Raw genomic sequence first — 19,182 nt, 5'->3', positions numbered from 1 at the left:
AATGATTAAGGTTTCAAACTCATACCGGAGAGTTTGGAGTTTCACAACAATTACTTTTGATGAGCCTTGAAACTCGGTTTGCAGAGTCTTCGATGCTTTTTGTGAGGTTATAATTGCTGCAATTCTAGAGAATATTGTTTCATTAACTACTTATTGAATGAATAACAATGCCTTAAAGTCCTTCTTTTTATTTTCCCATAATCAGCTCTCCTTATCATCATCTGGACTAGCAAATCCATTTGATACAAAGTCCCAAAGGTATTGAGACTTGAATAGAGTTTTCATTTTGATACTCCATAATTCATAACTTTCTCATTTGAAAATGGGAATAACTGGTTGTAATACACTAATTGAATTCACGTTTGAAGCCTTGGTGTTTGTGATTTTTTTATGAACCTCTAGATCTGAACCACAATGTTGGAAAGTGGAGAATAATAATTTTAATACTGGAAAACAGAGAACAATATTGACTAGAAAATAGCAGATAACTTGCTTGAATTAATTCATGAAATAGAGGTTCCTTTTATAGGCTTACAAAGAAATTGAATACCATAAAAATCTAAATTTATCTGAACTAATTTCAGATTTATTAGCTACTATAACAGTAACAAAACAAAGCACAAAATCTGCAATAGTTGTAATAGAAACTCAACAGAAGAATCTAATTTGAATTAGTCTTCAACAGCACCGTCCAGCACCCTTCCATCTCATTCGATACCCACTGCAGGCTCATATGCCTCTCTCTTACCATATCAAGTACACATATGTAATTACGACATTTAACCTTAAACTCTTGAGGTCATTTTCCAACTCTCACAACCTCATTTGCTCCTAGCGATGTTGGCCTGACTTGCTTTTCTAAAGCAAATAAAATACATGAGTACATTAGCACTATCTCATTCTCATTGGCCTTAGAGGGCCAATAGACCTTCATTCTAATCATTCTTATATGAAACTTTCTACAGTTGGATGGGACCAATACTAGTTCCTTCCATTCAAATAATGCCATGTCATCCCAATGGCTGATGTGGCATCATATGTGCAAAGGGACCGGTACTGATCCTGGTCCATAATGGAATTTCTCTTCTTATATCCTTGTATTTTAGGGGAAACATGGAAAGTGAAAACAATATGAATTGTAGAGATTGAAATGCCATAACTTAAGTTGAATGAATTCAAATTGTAAATCGTCGCGCCTCAGTGCCTATCAGACTGCAAATACATACTCTCGATGGCTCTTTACCATCCTTAGCTTGTGGGACAACTACTTTTGGAGGCTAATTGAGTCACCACCAACCCTATTAACGGTGTGATAGAACACTAATATGATTCAAAATTGACCTATTGGGGTAAGTTATATAAGGTAAAGGTCAGTGAAGAGTATGAGTATGTTGGGTTCAGTTTCCGGTACGTGTAGGGAAAAGATGTAATCTTACCCTATCCCGCCTGATAAATTGGTGTTGTTGTAACTCAATGCACTCATTATTTATGTGTGAATTATTATTGCTTTGAAAACTTATTGATCACATGCATTAAAGCCATTTTGATAATATTGTATCCATATATTTCAAACTGGATTTGAAATATGTTAATATTTTCTCTCGTATTTCAAATTCATAATCGTACATTCGACAGAAACCATACTAAGAGAATTTGAATTTGAAAATACCAAAAAATATTATATATATATATATGTTTTTTTTAGGAATGCTAATATTTCATTGAGTAATAAGATTGCAAGTACAACGTGAAAATAGTAAGGAATAAAACCTTACATACGTATAGGCTAAGCCTAGTACATGACCCACTAGGGCAAAAAAAAGACTACAAAAAGAAAAATAAATCATTAAAGGTACATCTAACATAAACAATAGTTGAAACATATATTTATTGTAACTCCAAATTCGCAGTGGAGCAATTGTAGTACAATCTTCGTCATTTGAACCATTATGAAAACATCATATCTAACTCCATTCTGTAGATCCAATGATTTACGGATGAGATCTAGCGTTTCTATCATTACTAAAACAGAAAAGGTTACAAAAGCAAAGATTATAACAAATAGACGCAGTTCAAACAAATTCAGAGATCCGATAAAATATATAGGATTCAACTAAAATAAATTGACAAAAACAAAAAGGAAAACAGAAAAACAAAAACAGTAGAAGGAGGAAGAAGAAAGAAGGAAGACACCTCAACTAAATAGTAGCAATCCGAAAGTGAATGGACTCTAAAACAAGAAGGAAATGGGAGACAACAAGTTAATCTATAAGTTGCCCACGGTTTCTTTGGACTTTGTTGTGAATAGTCGGAGGAAAAAGAAGAGAGCGCGGGGCAAGATGTGTATTGTTGAGAAGAAGGAGAAATGGGAAGGGGCAGCGATTTGGGGAAGAAGAAGAAAAACATAATTGTTCACATCAGATTAAAGTTAAATATATCATTACAAAAAATTACATTGTTTTAATTTTTACTTAAGAAATTCCATTTATAAAATTTCTATTTTTTAGAAAATCATTTAAATTTAATGAAATTTATATATATATATATGAAAAAATTAAGAATATTTTTTCAGATATTTTAAATTTATAGCTGTATATACTAGAAATATAATTAATATTTGTAGAATTTAGTTAATTTTAATAACCTTATATAAATTGAAAACATAATTTTAAATATATGATGTCATAAATTAATGAAAATTCAAGAATAATTATATTAATAAATTTTACAAAAAATTCTTACCAAAAAAAAAAATAAATTTTACAAAAAAAATAAATAATGGATTTTTTGTTTGAATAACTTAACAAGATCAACATGTTCATAATTTTTCGTTCCTTTTTTCTCATAGGTTGTTGAGTAGTTCTCTCTTAAAACTTTAGTTTTTTTTTTCTATTTTCTTTCTTATTCGTTTTTAAGATCTGGATATCCATTGTTCAGATGATGAATTTCAAGACGAAGGAAGATCTGACCACTATTATACGAGGATTGATTTGGCGTTTCCAGTGTTTTAAAGGGTAACTCTATCTTTAGCCAGATCTATCAAAATCTTGAAAGGTTGTAGACCACGATGAAAGGAGAAGATAAGATAATTATTTACACTAGACATGTTTTATTTTCTCAACTCTACTACTTCCACTTTATCATTAGTCGGTCTATCTAATTTCTTGTTGAAATATATTTCAGTGTGTATGTTTTATCCGTTATTTTAATTTTGAGTTTGAATATATTTTTAAAAATGACTATGAGTAGTTCAAACATAAATTTTGAATATATTTTTTTAAACTTCCCTATAAAATTGAAGTTCATGATGTAAATATATTTTGTTGATCCTTATAATTAGTGTTTATTTTTTCTTTTTTGATACTATCGGATATTTTAGACCGACAAAGAATGAGATAATCCTTTCTAGTTTTGAATATGCGGTTCTTAAACATGTCGACGGCTACTACCCAACTCTTACCGATATTGTACTACTATCAATCAACCGGTTAAATTTACTTTTAAATAAAGTTAAATGTTTAATTATTTAAAGAGAATACAAAAAGTTAGTTATCTCAGATATTATCACATGGTATAATAAATTAAAAGAGCAACAAATAATTAAATAAATAGGTATTGACTAAAATGCCACCCACGGATTAGCCACGGTTGACACTCGCATGATCTCACGCGCCCTTCGCTGTCAAATTTGTTCTTCCACATACTTTTCACTACCCAGTAGATCTTCCCCAACGGCATCCCTTCCGCAACTACATTTAAATATCTCAGCTTCATTTGGTCCCTTTTCCTCTTTCCACCACCACCAGAAAAACCTAACCATGTCTTCTTCCAAATACTATGTCTTCCTTTTCCTCCTCCTTCTCCCTCTTACAGCTGTCAATTGCCGCCATCTCTCCTCATCTGATCTACTCTCCGATGGCCTTCACACCAACCATACTCCCTCTTACATCCAACTCTCAGCCGAAGCCGAATCCTGTGAGCAGACTTATGGTTTCTTGCCCTGCACCAGCACTGCGCTTGGTAATACGTTCTTGATACTTGTGTACGGATACCTCATGTTCACAGCTGCTACTTATTTGTCCGCTGGTAGTGAGCTCTTGCTTGAGATTTTGGGCCCTGGAATTGTTGGTGGCTTGTTTCTTCCGATTCTTGGCGCTCTTCCCGATGCAATGCTTATTCTTGGTAATTTTGTTTTACTCAAACATATGCATTTCGATTCGATCTTATCCTATTATATTCCTTTCGAATATTTTTTTTTCATTTTTTGTTTTTCATAAGCATATAGTTTGTTTTGTTGCTCTTTATTGTCCCCGATTGTTGGAAAAGGGAAGCAAAATGGAAATAAGAAGAGTATGCAATTTTACAGTCTTTTGTTTTTATTCAATTGTTATGGTAGTTTTTGCTTGACAATTAATATTGTGTTAGGTTTGTTTTTCAATGGGAATAATTCAACTGAATCCAAACTTGGTCCTAATTGAATAGTATCATTCTGGTTTTTGATTCTTCTATACAAGGAATTAGATCCAGGATTCCCGAATTTATCAAATTGCAAAAATTGAACTTTTTTTTTTGCTGAAATGATTTTTCCCTCTTTGTTCATAGTTTTCATAATCTCTTAGTTGGATTCCTTTGAAATATTTGTTTTTTTTATCTATTTTTATTTTTCTACAAGTACATCAATTTCTGTAATGATTTTCTCTGCTAGCTAATGATAAACTACTGACAAGTGATAGCTGATAGGGTATGCAATGCATTTCTCTGCAACAACATTATGCTTTGAATCAATCCGATTATTTTTTCTTCCATATCTATCACTTTTTTATATAGTCTACCGGGCGCCACCTTTTTTTTTTCTTGCACTGCCAAAGAAGTGCAATTTGTTTGCTTTCTTCAGACTCGTAACTGCCGAATGCTATATCTACTAATATATATTACTTATTGTGGAAAAATATTAACTTCCCAGTGCTGGAATTTGCTCTGTTCTTACAATGTTTCACTTTGCTGTTTAATGTTTTCCTTTTCTTGTTCTCTCTTTGTTTACACTCTGGCTTTCCCTGTAGTGTCTGGGCTTTCTGGAAGTACAGAAACAGCTCAAAGCCAGGTCTCTGTTGGGATGGGTTTGCTGGCTGGGTCAACTGTCATGCTGCTTACCTATATTTGGGGATCGTGTATTGTTGTTGGCAAATGTGATATCCGGGAAACAGATTCAATTGCAATAAGTGGACAGGACACAAAGGGATTCAATTTGACTGGTAAGTTCCTCTTCTTGCAATTTACAGAAATGTGTGAGAAGAATACAAGTTTACCCTAACTGGTTAAAGAGAGTAGATTTAGATAAAAGATTCAGTCCACTTGGACAAAGAAATCTAGGAATATATCGTTGGCTACATTTGCTAAGCTATGAAGAGGATAGTATTGTGAAGTTCTTGGAAAAATTCCCCATTTATTGAAAGATTTACATGTTCGGATTTTAGGACTAGGTCAAATAATTTGCTACTGGCTTGTAAACTGCAAGAATGAGGGAGCAAGCAGAGAGCTAGTTTATCATATAGAAAGAGGGGAGTCTAAAACATTGATTTTCACTGGATGTAATCAACTAAAAGCTATGCAAATACATGGATTTATTTAATATTCTGTTTGATATATACTGTCTGGTATAATATTAGTTACATTCTAAGTTTATTAATCATTTTTGTATGTTTCAAAAAGATTCGAAAACATTTTAATTAGCTAATCATTTTTACTGGAATCGAGTTTCAATTGATAAAAATGTAAGAGTTAAATCTATGTCATACTAACCAAGTATGATTATAATTTGCAATTATTGGTTCAACCGACAAATGAAAGACCTAGATAAACAAATTTGTCATTGTAAGGCTGTTTATACAGAAATATCGAGTTCAAATAAAACATATAATTTTTGGCCATCAATCTTTTTAGTAAATAAATTCAGTATATATATATTTCATAAACAAGTTCAACTGAATTGAGTGGTAGTAGTTAATATGGTATAGATTTGTAATGATTCAAAGTATTTCAACCATTGAGTCATACTTTTAAATATTTATATGATGGTTACCTTTATTGTTTTACAAACATTTTAAGAAAATTGTAAGCCTGTAAGAGTTATGTTGTATTATAATACTGAGCTCGGTGCTTCTGCTACATATTTGCAAATTCTAGATACTTTAAATAATGAATGTCTTTTTCTTTAAATTAATTTGTTTGCAAAATATCACCCATTCATTTGTAGAACGTGATATCTTAGTGCATATATAATTAAATTATTCACGCTTCAATCATTCCTTTGGTTACAGGCAGTGGTGTTAGTACTGATATATGGACTTGCTATTCTGCAAGGATAATGGCCATATCAGTTGTTCCTTTTCTTGTTGTTCAACTACCACAAGCCTTCAGTTCAACTTCTGGAAGGCACTTAGCAGTCTTGATTGCACTTATTTTATCTGCCACAATGTTGAGTTCCTATTGCATTTATCAGGTAACATTTTTATTTGTTATATCTTGATGTAATAATGGAAACATGTGCATTGGTAAAGTAGACTCTCAGAAGGGACATAATTCAATTAAACTCTAATTAAACCAATAAATTATTTTCAAAATATATTTCCAAACTACTTTAAATATTTAAAGTATTGCATTAATTCTTTTGTAATAATTTTGGTTTATGGTTATTATTTTCATCATAATGATTGGCCTGGAATTGTATTCAAATGTTTTGTTTTACAACACGAAATACAATCCAGCAGTTGATTTTGGTCCAAGCTTTTGCATTAAAATTTGACCAAATACCAAAATTTCATGTGTATTAACTTTAGTTAGCAGAAGTATTTGCTGCTTAAGATCTCTATTACCTTTTGTTTGGAAACTCCGTTTTAATGGGATTGAATTCATTTGGAAAAAAAAAAACAAATGTTTCGTTTGAAAAGGAATAATAATGAGAGAATTCATTTTTCTAAAAAAAAAAGCTACTTTTGGTCGTAGTTCATGTAGAAACTTAATTCTTGGTAATAATCTTCTCCAATTGTTTAAGTTCCATATCTATATTATTTATTAATTACTTAGCTTTGCACATCTCTTTAAATGATTTTCTGGTCCATATCCATCTGGATTGGTTTTGATATGCCATACCCCTTATTTCAAATCAACATCTATCTTAGATTGATTGGCCCTAAAAAAAAATTGCACTATAATATTTTTCAATATGGAATAAGATGGAGCATAGTATAAGGGAAGTAGCGAAGGAAGTTCTAGGGGAATCTAAAGGTAGCATGCCACCGGGTAAGGACACATCTTGGTGGACAGAAGAAGTACGACAAGCAGTAAAGAGTAAGAGAGAATCCTATAAACTATTGGGGAAATGTAGGAGTGACGAGAACTACGAAAAATACAAAGAGGCTAAAAGGGAAGTAAAGAAGGTCATACGAGATGCTAGAGCAAAGGTGAATCGGGATCTGTATACAAGATTGGATACGAAAGAAGGGGAAAGAGACATATATAGAATTGCTCGGATGAGAGATAGGAAGACGCGAGATCTCGGAAAAGTTAAATGTGTGAAGGATGTGGACCAGAAAGTCCTAGTTGGAGATAAGGATATCAAGGAACGATGGAGGTCCTATTTTGATGACTTATTTAATGGAGATCGCCAACAAGATGTTGGAGATATAAGTATCCATCACGATATGATAAATCATGAATGCCTGCGGAGAATTCAAAAGGGTGAAGTCAAAATGGCATTAAGTAAGATGAAGTTGAAGAAAGCAGTAGGACCTGATGGCATCCCTATTGAGATTTGGAGATGTTTGGGAGAAAGAGGAATCGAATGGTTGACGACGTTCTTCAACAAAATTTGGAGAAACAATAAGATGCCATCAGAATGGAGGAAAAGTACCTTAATCCCTTTGTATAAGAACAAAGGCGATGTCCAAGATTGTGCCAACTATCGGGGAATCAAATTAATGAGTCACACTATGAAACTTTGGGAGCGAGTGATTGAACAAAGGCTAAGGAGGACGGTGAAGATCTCGGAAAACCAGTTTGGCTTTATGCCGGGAAGATCAACTATGGAAGCCATCCATCTAATGAGACAATTAATGGAGCACTATCGAAATAAGAAGAAAGACTTGCATATGGTTTTCATTGACTTGGAGAAAGCATATGATAAGGTACCAAGGGAAGTACTTTGGTGGGCCTTGATAAGGAAAGGCATTTCGCGGAAATATATTGACATCATAAAGGACATGTATGAGGGAGTATGCACGAGTGTACGTACTAGTGTTGGGAAAACTGAAGAGTTTCCTATTACGATTGGAGTGCATCAAGGTTCCGCACTAAGCCCATTTCTTTTTGCCATCGTTATGGATGAACTAACAAGTTCACTTCAAGATGGTATACCATGGTGCATGCTGTTTGCAGATGATATTGTGTTGGTTGATGAGACGAAAGAAGGAGTGGAGATGAAGTTGGAACTATGGAGGCAAACTCTAGAATCTAGAGGCTTTAAGTTGAGTCGAAGTAAGACAGAATATTTGGAGTGTAAGTTTAGCGGCCGTAGGAGTAGGGAGGCAGGGACAATCACCCTAGATGGGAGAGTTGTTCAGGCCTCGGATTGCTTCCGGTATTTAGGATCTATTATCCAAACGGATGGAGAAGTAGATGGAGATGTTGCCCATAGGATTAAAGCTGGTTGGTCGAAGTGGAAGAGTGCTACGGGTTTCCTTTGTGATCCCGGCATGCCTAATAGATTGAAGGGAAAATTCTACCGGACGGCAATTAGACCAGCATTGTTATATGGTACGGAGTGTTGGGCAGTGAAACACTGCCACATCCATAAGATGTCGGTGGCGGAGATGCGTATGTTGAGATGGATGTGTGGTCACACGAGAAAGGACCGGGTGCGTAATGAAATAATTAGGACAAAAGTAGGGGTTACATCTATTGAGAATAAAATGAGAGAAAACCGACTAAGGTGGTTTGGCCATGTGAGACGTAGAGCGCTTGATGCGCCGGTTAGGAGAACCGAAGAGTGGCAAAGGGATGTAGTGGTGAGGGGTAGGGGAAGACCTAAGCAAACTTGGAGGAGGGTGATCGAGAGTGATATGAGTTTATTGGGAATTGAGGAAAATATGGTAGTGGATAGGACGGAGTGGAGGGAGCGAATCTGTGTCGCTGACACGACTTGATTTTCACGGTTTTATATGATGGTTCATGTTAGCCGACCCCGAATCATTTCGGGACTAACGCTTTGTTGTTGTTGTTGTTGTTGTATAATATTTTGCAAGTCACACCACATCAAATGCAACAAAAGAAAAGGAATGATGAGTACATAAAGTCATGCCATTTCCTTATTATAAATCTGTAAACCAAAGACAACTTGTTGAGATTCCTTCATGTTTCTGCAACACATGAGTTTTTTGCTGAGCATACTTTAATGGCGTCTGTGGCATGCAAATGAATATAGTTCTTAGTTTTCTGGAGAAATTTATGTCTAATAATAGTTCCATAGACATTATGAATTATCAAAATAGTGTTTTTAAATTGAAATGCAGCTTTGCCTTTTCTTTGCATTAGAGACAACACCTAGTCGGAAATACTTGACTTGCCTAATTTACTTCCCAGTCATGTGATTGGGCCTTAAACTTCTGACTCTAAGCATGGGAGGTTTAATGATCAAGGAAGACAATTTGTATTAAGCGCTTTCCCTGTCCAGTTTCCTCACTTTTGGCACGTAATTACTACAGGTATTCCAGCCCTGGGTCCAGAGGAGACGAATTGCTTTTGCAAAACACAAACATGTAATATCTGGAATTTTGAAACATTTTAGTCAGCACGCTTTAGGAAAATTTGTTCGTGATGATGGTCAGCCAGACGTAGAAGTGATGGAAAAGTCAGATTTTCTTTTGACTCTCAATACATACTTGTTTGGTCAATTATCCAGCACTTTACCTAATTTTTCTCATAGTTGCCAATTTTCTGTACTTGTACAGATTGTTTCATGCTATCGATGCAAGTAATGACGGATATCTATCTGCTTCTGAACTAAAAGCATTGATTTTAGGGATTCGGTTTGAAGAGATTGACTTTGACAAGGAAGATGCCGCAGGCAAACTACTGACAGACTTTGATACATCTCGTGATGGTAAAATCAGTTTTGAAGAGTTCAAAGTTGGCATCACTAGATGGATTGATGAGGCAAAACGATCGGGGGCAGCTGTACCTCACCCTGGCTCTCAGACATTTAGCTTTATAAGTGATCGTTTTCATATGGTAAGTATTAGTATTAGTATTCTCTGTCTTCATATGGTAGTATCATGATCTCTCAATAATTCATTCATGTACAGCAAACAAAGAAAGAACATACTCTGCTGGGCAATGAGGAATCATTGGAAGATCAAAGCGATGAGGTTGTAGAGGGTGTTGAAAACCCCAAGTGGATTTCCATCAAAGCAGTATCGATGTTGCTGTTAGGAACGATTATTGCTGCTGCATTTGCTGATCCTCTGGTTGATGCTGTTGACAGTTTTTCTGTTGCAACAAGTATTCCTACTTTCTTCATCTCCTTCATTGCACTGCCCTTGGCTACCAACTCCAGTGAAGCTGTTTCTGCAATCATTTTTGCCAGCCGGAAGTCTCTAAGAACTGCTTCTTTAACATTTTCTGAGGTTTGTTTCTCAGTCCTGTTCCTCTATTTTCTAGAATTTGCCACTCTTATGAAATTCTAACTTGAATTTATTTTACTGCAGATATATGGAGCAGTAACCATGAACAATCTCCTTTGTCTATCGGTATTCTTAGCACTAGTGTATGTGAGGGGATTGACATGGGACTTCTCGTCGGAGGTTCTGGTTATCTTTATTGTGTGCATAGTGATGAGTGCTTTTGCAAGCTTCCGCACCACATTCCCTCTCTGGACATCTTCGTTGGCTTACTTCTTGTATCCCTTCTCACTGGCACTTGTGTATGTTCTCGATTATGTTTTCGGTTGGTCATAGGTTCTTCGAAATTGAAACTTCTTGGTGTTTGCTCTTGTTCCATATTTATTAGTTGAAAATAATGCGAAAATGTCAGACAAAATTTTGGAGCTGTATTATGGTTTTTGTATTTCTACATATATAAGCAATCTGATTCTGTTACAGCAATGTTGCCGGTAACATGTTTGCTATTAGTATTTCCTCTGGACTCTGCAAGTAAAACCAAACATATACAACACAACTTTTCTGATTTCTGAAATCAGAGAAAGATCCTGTCTATCTGACTTTGTCAATAGAAATATGATAAGGGTGTACTTTTTTTTATTTACACCAATTATTTTCCAATTAGATGATATGCGTGTAGCTGGTTTGAGAGAGAGTCTGTTCCAAAAAATGGTTAGAGAGAGAGCGAGTTCTCTAATACATATCTCTAGCCAAAAGAAAATTTGGCAACATAAACATTTTCGCCATAATGGCACTATTTCATTATTAAAGCTAAATTCATTTTATCTTTCTTTAATTTTATATTAATTTGTGTTGTATTGTTTGTATTTCTTTTCTGGAGCTTATTTAACTGTATTTTTTTTTTAATTGTGTTGGATTTATGTATTCAGAGTTGATATATGTTAAAGAAATTATTATTAGAATACCATAATCAGATTTGGAATCGAAGATTGGTTTTTTGTTGCAGAGTTTATATAGAGATAGAATTTGTTATGAAAAAAATAGGGTAAATTACACCCATGGCCACTGAGCTTTACCCATTTTCACATTATGGCCACTGAACTTCATTTCTTCCCGGTATGACCACTGAACTTTACCCTTTTTAACATCAGTGACCACTTAACGTCTCAAAATGACCGTTGACGGTTAAAAATAAAAAATCCAAAGCGTTAATGATATTCTAAGGAACTTTAATTCTTGAAAATTTTCGTTTTGAGGTCATTTGAGTATTGTTTGGTTAGGAGAGAGAGTGAATTTTTAGAGAGAGAAAGCTCTAAAAAATGTGATTTTCAAAAATAAAAAATGTGGTTTCATGGTAAATGTTGTTCTGAACAATTTTAATTCTTGAATATTTTCATTTTAAGGTCGTTAACGATTGTTAACGGTCATTTTGAGAAGTTAGTTAAATTTGAGTGGCCACCGGTGTTAAAAAGTGTAAAGTTCAGTGGCCATACCGGGAAAAAATGAAGTTCAGTGACCATAATGTGAAAATGGGTAAAGTTCAGTGGCCATGAGTGTAATTTACCCGAAAAATATAAGATTCATTACCTTGCAGTGTTTATATAGTATTTCATATTTTAGAAATGTTGGAAAATGGTATTTTAAATAAAAAAATGTTGATTTTAATTTTCTTATATTTAATAAATTATTCCCGCATTTAACATTTTAAGAATAATACAATTTTTTTATGCCCATCTTATGGCATGAAACTCTCGTTCCTATATTAATTCTTTCGTTCATTATTCTTTTCTTGTATTTATCGAAAGCAATTTCAATCGGGATGCTACATTAAGTCTTGAATAAAAGTTGGTTATTCTGATTCAAAAAAACAGAATAATACTATTTTCTAGCGTTTACATAAATTCCCATTAAAAAACATCACCAAAGCCCCAACCAACAATGAAAAACGAAAAAGGAGAAACCTAAAATTAAGGGTTAAGGTGTAAAAATACCTCTAACGTTATGGGCCAGGAGCAATTTTACCCTTAACGTCTAAAATGGTGCAATTTTACCCCTAACGTTGGAAGCCAAGAGCAATTTTACCCCTAACGTTGATAAATTGAATCAATTTCAGATACTATTATAAAACACAAATATTTTTATTCATTATTCTGCACCAATTACATAATAATTCGTTCTAAAAAAAGGATTTCATGTTTTTTATAATTTAATAATAGAATTTGAGATTAATATTTATAAATTCGATGAATTTTTTGCATTTTTTTTGTCTAATCCGTACAAAAAGACAGTATATTTTTTTTATTTTTTTCACGTCACAACGGATGTTTGTGATTTGTTACTTATAAAATGACACATGTATGAAATGTAGATAACAAGATTCATGACCGAGAAGACAGTTTGATGAATTATTTTTCAAATTGACCCAATTTATTAACGTTAGAGGTAAAATTGCATCATTTTAGATGTTAGGGGTAAAATTGCTCCTGACCCAAAACGTTAGGGATATTTTTACACCTTAACCCTAAAATTAATATAAAAACCAACTTCACATATAATAATAGTAAAATAAAGTCTATATGATTTAATCTATTACAACTAGTCAATACATATTCTCCCCATTTTAAAATTATTATTACATTTTGATCAACTTTTTTTATTTTTTTATTTCATATTATCTATTGAGCTTGATTATCAAGACAACTCTTTCCTATTTTACCATTATTAATTATTAATGTGTTTGATACTAATTATTATCACATCCTTATCATAATTTCTATAGATTTAATGTAAATCAATCATTTCCCCGGTATTTAAAGTTGGTCAAATGTGATAATTATTTTGAAATGAAAGGAGTATATTTTAAAGTCCTTAAATTTTGTCTTAATCAAATCTTTAGTCTTTTCATTTTTTTTATGAAAGTACAAAAATTACCACTAATTACGATGACGACTCCAGTATTTTAGAGGCCATAGACAATTCTCTTACTCCAATTTTTTTACAAATCTAAATTTAATCGATACAAAATTAATTAATCCTTAACTAGCCAAAAAGAATTAAATAAAGATTAAACTTTTATGGCAATTTGAAAAGAATGAAGTAGTTAATAATTATATAGAAGAACATACAAATTTGGTATTATGATTATTAGAGAAGAACAAATGTAGCATTGATCTACGAAACATTATAATCTTAAGCATAAAGTTTACTACACGGTTCATTGTCAAGCCTCATTAATGAAAAATGAGTTTTTTTTCTTGTGCAATTTCATATTGTGGCTACCTCTAACCTCTAGCGTTCTCAACACTCACTAATGATTCAACTTGCACATCTTCTGTTAATGAAAAAATGTTATGTTTAAAATTGTACTGTATTATACATAAAGACCAAATTCACCCTCCCTAAATAACCACATGGCTATATTTGTAATTTTATTTTATCCATAAAAATATATTATAGATAAAAAAATTAATATTTGTAATTTTATATAGCTCAACTTATAATTTTATCATTTTTAAAGTGTATTTCATTAATTTTTACAGTGACCAAATTATAATTTTCTAAATTAAAATTTGTACAATTATATAAAAAAAAAATAGTAAAGCAATACTTATGTTAGAAAGTGGTAAATAAAAATAAAAATAAAATAAAAGCTGAAATCAACAATAAATAATTTATCATTATAAAATAGATTAAAGGATAATTTTATTATTTAAAAATTTATTTATCCAATTTGATCATGGAATATAACAAAGGATTAAAGAGTTAAAAAAAAAATTATAATGATAATAAAATTATGTCATTAAAGATCGTCTACCAAATTATCAAAAAAAAAAAAAAAAAAAAAAGATCGTCTACCAACAAAACAAAAAATCATTAAAGAAAATAGTAATAATATAATGTTGAAACCCTAAAGTGCAGAAGGCGATTGATGAAGAACAGAAAAATTGAATCTTGATAGAGATTGATCCCAGTAGAGACCAATCGTATCTCCTGATTTCAAACTCCTTCTTGTGACGAACTCAGGAATCCATCCCCTAAGGAATACATAACTGTTACTCGAATGCCATTTCTTGAAAACTAGCTTATGATTCGTATTTGTATCACAATCCCACACCATCACTTCAGCACCATCTTTTTCTATCTCTTCTAACATTTCTTTCGCCATCAATGGAACTATCTCTTCCTTAACCTTACCCAAAGGTATTAAAAGCCTCGACAGATGCTTCTGATCGCTTTTTGTTATTGTTTTCTTTATCTTCCACATATCAGAATTTGAATCTCTTCTTTTTCCAGAATACAAATATACACCAAACAGCTTGAATTCGGTTGATACTTGTATGTTATCATTAATCGCGGGATTGGGATGAATGTTCTCTGGAGGCTTAGCTTCTATTTTGGGTCTTTTATAATACCTCCAAGAAGAAAGAGTTAACTCAGTTGAAACTTCTTCAGAAACGCAGATAGGGCTTGTTTGATGATAATCCGCATATGTTCGCTTATTATCAGCTTTTGGGAGAGGCAGAAATTCAATAAACCGTCTTTCTTCCATTGAAGAAAAGAGATGAGTGTTGAATCGAGTGGAAGTTCTATTACGAGAAAGAGGGAAATCATATTTATAGAGCGCAAATCGTTGTTGTTTTAGGATTCGAAATGAATTTTCCCAGTTCGAATAGGCATAGGATTTGTATCCTAAATTCATTAACGGGTTTCATAAGGGATGCTTAATTACACATTAGATTCAAATTCTTCTTTTGTTTTCAAGGTATTCTAGACCTACATTCCAGAACACTCTAACAAGTGCTTTTTTTCGTAACATTTTTTTTTAGTTTTGTTTGCCTTATCGTGGGGTAAATTGCACCCGTGGCCACTGAATTTTACTTATTTTAATATTGTAGGGCTACTCATATCTGAATGTTCGGAATGACCTAAATGGTGAAGGCTGGATTGCATCTACTTTTCTGCAGATTTCGATTTACGATAAATATATATTTTGTTGTTGTTTTGTATTTTTTTATGTCTTTATGGCCTTTTTTGCTCTCTGTAGCCGTTTTAGTCTCTTTGTAGATCCTGTAAGAATTGATTTCTTACTGTTGTTTTCTTGTTGTATTTGTTGTATTTTAATCTAATGAAGTTATAAGCATTTAATCAAAAAAAATAAATATTGTAGGGCTACTGAACTTTATACTTTTTTAATATCGGTGGTCACTCAAACGATCATTAACAGCTTCAAAATAAAAAATTTGAAGAGTTTGTGATATTTTAAGGAATTTTAATTCTTGAAAATTTTCGTTTTGAGTTTATTTAGGTATTGTTTGGTTAGGAAGGAGAGAATGGATTTTAGAGAGAGAAAACTCCAATAAAAGTGATTTTATAAAATAAAAAATGTGGTTTCATGGTAAATGTCGTTATGAACAACTTTAATTCTTCAACATTTTCATTTTGAGGTTGTTAACGATCATGTCATTATGAGGAGTTAGTTAAAATTGAGTAGCCACCGATATTAGAAACTGTAAAGTTCAATGATAATACCGTTAAGAATTGAAATTCAGTGAACACAATGTTAAAATTGGTAAAGTTCAATGGTCATGGTGTAATTTATCCCTTTTATCTTATTTATCTGATTATTATGTTTCTCTATTTTCTATAATTGCTTATAATCATATGATTAATTACATAGTTGCGGTGCGTTTGTTTATTCTAAACATAATTATCACATTGGGGTAACTCTAAAAATAATTCTATGGAAGGGATTGTTTCACTATTCTATATATTTGAAACTAAAATCAAATAAATGTTCAATTTGATCATTGATTAGACGAAGACAATTAATTAAATTCTTTTGATTAAGTAAAAACTTTAAGGTTAATTTCAAAGAGAATTTTGGCTCTAATAATCCATTAGGATTTGAATTAATTTCATCCCTGCATGTTGAAGTGTATAAAATTCTAGAAAAATTCCATGCAAAAGAAATTAAAGGAGAATGACTAGAACAAAAACTTGCCTTAGCAAGTGACATATGAAAATTGGTGGGCGTTTGTTTTAGCTTTTCGGAGGAGCGTTTAACGTTTCATTCCAAACAGCAGGAAATTAAGCGTTTAACATTTTTTCTGGAAACTGCAGCGTTTTGGAGCGTTTCACGAAAAGCTTCTATTTGGAGCTTTTCATAAACAGATATTTATAGTTATTTGTTATTGACAAAATTATCTTTCTTATTTCCACAAAATATATTTATTCTTTAACATATTTATATTTCTACAAAATAATTACCGCGTTCAATAAATTTTTATATAGATTATTTTCTTAATTTAACACATTTTTTATTTTATAATAGGATAAGGTGCAAAAATACCCCTAACATTTATAACTATGAGCAATTTTACCCTTAACGTCTAAAATGGTGCAATTATAACCCTAATGTTGGGGTCAAAGTCAAATGCAATTTTACACCTAACATTGACAAGTTGGGTCAATTTGAGAAATAATTTATCGAACTGCCTCGTTGGTCATGAATATTGTAATCTACACTTCACATGTGCACTATCATTGTTAGTAACAAATCACAAACATATTATTAGACGTGAAACTTTTTTTAAGAAAATAAAAAAATATATATATTGTCTTTTGTAGGAGTTGGACAAAAAAATTTCAAAAATTTCACCAAATTTATAAATATTAATTTTATTATTAAATCACCAAAAAATATGGAATCTCTTTTTTTTTTGAGAAAAATTCTTGTAATTTCATTAGATAAAAACTAAAGAAGTACAACAATCCAAACTTCATCTTGTAGACCATTCCGAACATTCGGATCTGTGATAAGTGCAATTGGTGTAGAATAAGAAATAAAATATCTATGTTTTCTAATAATATCTGAAATTGACCCAACTTCACAATGTTAAGGGTAAAATTACTCTTACCTGCCAGCGTTATCGGTAAAATTGTACAATTTTAGACGTTAAGAGTAAAATTATTCCTAGTTGTAAATATTATGGATATTTTTTTTACATTTTTCCTTTTATAATTTCATCGTTGATTAATTTAAAATATGTTCATTTTAGACATTTTAAATCGGAACAACAACAATTCACCAAACACTAGTAATTAAACAACTAATAACAAACAGCTAGCAGCTTACTGCACTGCAAATAGCTAACAACAACCGCAACAGCTATTAGCTAATAGCTGAATACCAAACGGGCCCTTGATAAATGAAATGCTTGATGCAGTCAAGTGAGGAAGGAATTTATTAACATGACCCTCAAACAACCAATCCACATCAGTTTCAAAATAATTTTTATATTTCATCAAATTTTCATATTTCATATTATTTGTCAGCTTTAGTTTTTAAGTTAAATTTTTACTATCTTTATCCTTATTAATGAGTTTAATATTAATTGCACATTTTATCATTTTAAGTTTTTCAATATATAAGAGCGGTTCAATTTAATGGGTGACACAAAAAGTAGAGTTATTAATAAAGAGAGTTAAATAGTATTTTAGTCTATGTTGTATAAATTTAATACAAATCAATCATTTTTTTAATATATATAATGTGACAATTATTTTAAAATAAAAAGAGTATCAAATATGATGAAACCTAAATTTATACCATAATAAGCCTTGTAGCTTTTCTCAACCTAAACTGTAGAAAGCATCCATGTGAAAGAATAGATGAGTGGATTATTGCAATTCAATCCAGAAGTTACACTCTTGATAACACTTGCAAAATGGGAAAAACAACAATGGTTGGCAATATATGCCTAAAAATATTAGGAAATGATAGTTGCACACACCTCCATAAAAGATTACATTTAAAAAGGTTTATTAATATATGATGAAGTGCTAAGAACAACTCTAATGGTTGGACACTCCAACTATTGACACGTTATCATTTTACACTGATATAAAACACCCTCCATATAAAAACACTTTTTTTTAAATCCCTTCTAATAGTTGGATACTATCATCTTATTTTAATGGGCCCACACGTCATAATATTAATATTTTATTTTCTTTTAATGGGCCCACAAAACATATCTTCCATTTATCAAGAGTGATGAATGCTCAATCCAATATTAACTATTCTGCAATTACTTCTAGTGATACACAACGCCTGCCCGCACACACCCCAGGGTCCTCCCGTGTTTGAACGGAGTCAAAGTATCACATTCCATAATCCAGAATCACTAATTAATATTCCTTTGAGTCCGAGGTTTACTTATACCTACTAATACCAATATGATGAACAAGTGACATATGATAAATCCATCCATCCTGTTATCTCAAGTTGAGTCCGCAATCCTAATGAACTCCTTCACTGGATCCACGTAACTGTCCAGACATCTACATACCTGAAGCTTGTGAGATCATCTCTATGTTCACAACAGAAGACATTATTACATGCAAGTCTCAACAATATTATGTCAATCCCTATTCAAACATATTACTTGACTTGGGGTAGTTTTAAGTTTATTAGTTTATTATAATGTTTGTCTCACTTCATGCTTGT

At 32.2% G+C, this 19,182-nt stretch overlaps 1 protein-coding gene across 1 annotated transcript; it reads left to right on the top strand.

Moving 5' to 3' along the window:
* Positions 1-3,723: 3,723 nt before the first annotated feature.
* On the top strand, positions 3,724-11,150 carry LOC136218814 (sodium/calcium exchanger NCL). The gene is made up of 7 exons (XM_066005931.1): positions 3,724-4,182; positions 5,061-5,252; positions 6,318-6,499; positions 9,759-9,904; positions 10,005-10,284; positions 10,359-10,679; positions 10,761-11,150. The coding sequence occupies exons 1-7, from the start codon at positions 3,819-3,821 to the stop codon at positions 11,007-11,009; spliced, it is 1,734 nt and encodes a 577-aa protein (XP_065862003.1). The 5' UTR covers positions 3,724-3,818; the 3' UTR covers positions 11,010-11,150.
* Positions 11,151-19,182: the final 8,032 nt, after the last annotated feature.

This window comes from Euphorbia lathyris, chromosome 2 (genome assembly GCF_963576675.1).
Source record: "Euphorbia lathyris chromosome 2, ddEupLath1.1, whole genome shotgun sequence".
Lineage (NCBI taxonomy): Eukaryota > Viridiplantae > Streptophyta > Magnoliopsida > Malpighiales > Euphorbiaceae > Euphorbia > Euphorbia lathyris.
This window is presented reverse-complemented; position numbering and strand designations above follow the sequence as displayed.

Excerpts from the sequence above, each read along its gene's own strand:
- LOC136218814 (XM_066005931.1), top strand. The coding sequence starts at position 3,819 with ATGTCTTCTTCCAAATACTATGTCTTCCTTTTCCTCCTCCTTCTCCCT. Across the intron at positions 5,253-6,317 it reads AAAGGGATTCAATTTGACTG|GCAGTGGTGTTAGTACTGAT; the intron begins GTAAGTTCCTCT and ends CTTTGGTTACAG. Across the intron at positions 6,500-9,758 it reads GTTCCTATTGCATTTATCAG|GTATTCCAGCCCTGGGTCCA; the intron begins GTAACATTTTTA and ends TAATTACTACAG.